Source organism: Primulina eburnea, chromosome 12, assembly GCF_022965805.1.
Source record: "Primulina eburnea isolate SZY01 chromosome 12, ASM2296580v1, whole genome shotgun sequence".
In the NCBI taxonomy this organism is placed as follows: domain Eukaryota; kingdom Viridiplantae; phylum Streptophyta; class Magnoliopsida; order Lamiales; family Gesneriaceae; genus Primulina; species Primulina eburnea.
Genome location: NC_133112.1, coordinates 1,117,151 through 1,121,411, shown reverse-complemented (window position 1 = coordinate 1,121,411; position 4,261 = coordinate 1,117,151). Strand labels below are relative to the sequence as shown.

The 4,261-nt window shown below is 35.3% G+C and overlaps 1 protein-coding gene across 1 annotated transcript; it reads right to left on the bottom strand.

Annotated features, from left to right (window-relative positions):
- Nucleotides 1–827: 827 nt before the first annotated feature.
- Nucleotides 828–2,432, bottom strand: LOC140807345 (heat stress transcription factor B-4-like). Its single transcript, XM_073164159.1, has 2 exons — nucleotides 2,039–2,432; nucleotides 828–1,910 (listed from the first exon to the last, which is right to left on the bottom strand). The coding sequence occupies exons 1-2, from the start codon at nucleotides 2,285–2,287 to the stop codon at nucleotides 1,041–1,043; spliced, it is 1,119 nt and encodes a 372-aa protein (XP_073020260.1). The 5' UTR covers nucleotides 2,288–2,432; the 3' UTR covers nucleotides 828–1,040.
- Nucleotides 2,433–4,261: the final 1,829 nt, after the last annotated feature.

Here is a 4,261-nt window from a genome sequence, read left to right as displayed (position 1 = left end):
ACATTAAACTGAAATATGACTAAACAGAGGATTAAAATCATAATGAAGACAAACTACATGTTGCTATGGGATATTCCTGAATTTAGAAGATATATATAATTGGGCTTATAGGAATATTGGTCAATAAGATATCATCAATCAACATGATTTCTGAATATGTTACATTCCAACAATTATATATTACAAAATAAATTTAATTTTTTCTTTTCTTTGGTTAGATGGTGGATGGGGATTCAAGAAATATGTTTAAAAGAAAATGATCAGATACTTAAAGTAGGAAAAAGCAAAGGTTTTCTGGCGATGAGAAGAAGTATATCGAAGCTTTCATCGAAACATTTCAAACAATATATTATTCGGTTTCTTCTCCATTTTTCTTTCCTAGAATAGCCCACTTTTATTTTTTAATTCTTAAGATACGTATGTGTCTGTTTCCTCACTTTTGCGTGACCTTCAGTACTCACATAAACTAGAAATCGAGATCTTAAAACATTATCAACAGAAAATATTAATAATAAAGATATATATATATATATATATATATATATATATATAATTTGTTAAATTATATGCTTAAAATGTAGGTATGATATACTAATTAATGCAGTGTGGATCGGGGTAGCAGATCTAAGACAAAAAAAATTGACATCCCGAACCTGGCGCCTTTTAAATTCTCTCTTCATATTTAGAACTGTAAGAAGAAAAGCTTCAAGCTTCAGCCTCCTCTTTCCCGTTGTCTTTAAAACAAAACCAGAAACAGTGGATATACAAGGAAAAAAGAAAAACCAACATAAAATTGAAAAAGCAATATTGTCTTTGAGGATTTGAAACTCTTGATTTGATCTTTTTTGACATTTTAAAAAAAATCCACCAGCGTTCGTGGCTGGGGTGAACAAGAGAATACTGGAACAACCGTTATATTTACACAAATACCAAGTACTAATAGAAACTCCTTTCAAGATTTCTCTTCTACTAGCTAGGAGGAGCATATAACAACTAAAAATAACAGAAACAAAACAAAATCTAGAGATTTTACGGTAGATTTATCTAGGCTCAAGATTTCTTGAAGGGGAAAAGCTAACATGGGATGTAGGCATGAGATTCAATCCTAAATCATCATCTTTTTCAAGCACCAATCTTGACTTGTCAGTTGTCTCTATTGAAGAATTATATTCAGCGTGCAATCTTTTCTTGGAATTCAGCGGCACACCAAAAAGTTTAGTTCTGCAGTACTGTTCACCATCTTCAAGAATCGTCACAGTGCTCTGAGAAGTCTTGCTTGGAGTATAACAGTTAATGTCAAACGATCCAAGAGAAGCATTAGCTTGCTTTGAGTTTGATCCCATTTGGTTGAACCCATTACTATTCGGCAACTGATTCGATGGCCTTTGCAGAATTGAAGAGCCGCCATTCGAGAGAATTTCTGCAGTAGAGAGGTTTCTTGAGTCGCTAAGAAATAAAGAGGAATGGTATGAGTTGCTTGGAGCCACTGGTTTCACGTGGTTCTGCACGAAGTATATAATATCATTGTACAGCTTTCTCATGTGAGTTAATTCAGAAACTAGCATGTTGTTGTTTCTTCTGAGCCGTTCGTTGTCTTCAGAAATTGCTATAAATGAACTGTTGTAGGAGTTTCCGCCGTATACTGGGGCGTTGCCTCCATTGGGGGAGGAGAATGGAGGAGAATCACACCAAGTATTCTGTGTCTGCTCATCTGAGTCAGGAGGGGACATGCTGACTCGGCTGGGGTAGGAGAATAAACTCTGGCCGGAGATGGGATATTGGTGGTTCGAAGCCACTTGCGGCGGAGGAGCTGTTTTCCTCCTGTGAATCTCACACAGCAAATGTCTCTCTTCTTTTTTGAAGAACTCATTTGCAAACTCCCACCTGTCTGGTACAATCTTTCGAAAACCCTAGTTTCACATGCCACCATTGCCCAAAAAACGGATCAAGAAACCCAAATCAGCAACGTTATTGCATGCAGCAACAACCATTAACGAGGTGGATAAAAAAATTAAGAACAATATAATGAGCAACTTACATAAGTATTAAGTTGGCGTACAAAGCTCGAGAAATTATTATGTTTAAAATAGTTAGGCAGAATATCACGGGAGAACTCCGGGGGACGCCATACAACGAAAGTTGCTTCATTTTCTCCCCAAGAAACTATATGATCTGTGTTAGGATCATCAACAAGCTGATAAGTTTTGGTCAAGAATGGAGCCGGGACTGATTTGTGTGAATCCAAGGATAAAAATATCCCTTCACAATTATCTAGCATCAAGGCCATCGAAAAATTTCAAGATAATAAGCTCAACTTTCTTGAAAGGGACAATGTATTCAGTGGCTCTTGAAAATGAGGGGTTTTGACGAGTTGGAGTGAAGCAATTTCAATAAAAATGTTTTGGGTAGGCGTAGGATGTTATTTTTATAATATTATTATAAATAAGTAGTGAGAGAGGAATATGTGTCGTCAGTGTGCGTAGAACTGTGAAATAATTAAGAGATTTCCTAAACAAACCCGTGACACATTTTCTTGCTTATAATACTCTCTTTTATTTATTTTCTTATATAGTTCATGGATCCTCGGTGGGCATATAAACTTGAAAAATCCTTATTGTGGAAAAAGTAATTGTTTCATGGTCTTCTTTAGAATGGACTTATTGTAACTCGCAAGAAGGAAATGTAATTTGAGAAAAAGTAAAAATAAATAAATAAATATCCCAAAAACAAACTAGCTAGCTCTTAGAGTTAATTCTACTTGGCCAACTTTGATAAAGTCTCTTTAAAGACTTTCAGCCCCGAGTTCTGTTTCACAGAAGTGCTAATTTTGTATTCCCAAAGCTAATTTCACACACTTCATGATCGATCTCTGTGCATTTAAAATCAATAATAACTATTGAAAAACCGTATTCGATCGTTGATGACATGGTTCGATTTGTGCTTCGAGAGTAGGGCGTTCTTCTTCTTCCTCCTCCTCCTCTTTTTCATTTTCATTTTAATTAATATGTATTTATTATAATTTGCAGATCTAAGCTCATCTCAAAATTAGCTCTAGTTTTTTAAGGTTCGGATCTCGTTGTTGATCAAGGACCGGATACTGAGCTCAACCATATAGTACATTAGAAGTACGAACCTATATGTGAGACCATGAACCTCCAACAGGGCCGATTTCTTGAACCATGCTTACTAGAAGTCCGAGCACATTAAGGGCTTTCCTCGACCATGCTTACTAGAAGTCCGAGCACGCTAAGGGACCGAGAAATCTGAGCCCGACGCATTTAGAGAATGTCTTGACATTCTCGTTAAGGTCACAATAATACGAAATTCGATCAAATCTCATCGAGATAAAGCAATAGTCATAACCGCCATTAAGAGTCCCAGCCGACATGGTTAAATAGTCCTATCGTCTGAGGTTTTCTATCTAAGGAGGAATCTACCCCACAAGAATCCTAGTCCAACAAGGTAATTAACATCTCATGCTTCTATAAATATTAGGTAGTGGTCACGGTTTTAACACATTCTCATTTTCTTGCTCACTTAGCATTAATGTATCTCTCTCTTAAGTTTGTTCTTCGAACTGAATTAAACATCGGAGAGGTCACGTCAGAAAATAAAATACATGGAGACAATTTAAGGAAAAAAACAAAAATATTCCCTCTATGACTCTATCCCAAACTCCCAGTGTGTCATAACTTATTGTGAAGATGTAGAAGAAGGTGACCTTGGTTCTCACTTCACGTCAAACGAGCTAATTTATCTACACGCACATATATATATAAATAAATAAGATGAAGCAGAAAAGAACAGAGAAGTTGGAATCTCATCATTTTGTATTCTCCAGCAACTTTTGTTTATAATTGCTTCTTTGACAGAATAATATATGAGGTAAAGTCACCTATGAAATTACGTGATGGGATTTAAAAAGCCTGTGGAGTGACGACAGTTTTCATCTTCTTTCTTCTTCTTCTATGCATTATTATTATTATTATTATTATTATTATTATTATTATTATTATTATTATTATTATTATTTCTTGCTTCACGCGGCTTATACTAGTTTTTCAAACTTCCATTATTAATACCTTGTGCCCCCAAATTAATCATGGGCCATTTGATTAATTATTCTTTGAATCAAAGGCAAATTTTGGTTTTCCTTCTATGTTTGAGTTGATCGGGGTGGATTTCGAAAATTTAATTAGTTTGAGGTTGGATGAGTGTTGAGTTAATTAAGACGATAAATTTATGTTTTCATTGTCTGCAA

Bases quoted from the DNA above. Each gene is read 5' to 3' on its own strand.
- LOC140807345 (XM_073164159.1), bottom strand. From the start codon at position 2,287: ATGGCCTTGATGCTAGATAATTGTGAAGGGATATTTTTATCCTTGGAT. The intron at 1,911-2,038 runs GTAAGTTGCTCA...ATGTGAAACTAG, and splicing joins TACGCCAACTTAATACTTAT to GGTTTTCGAAAGATTGTACC.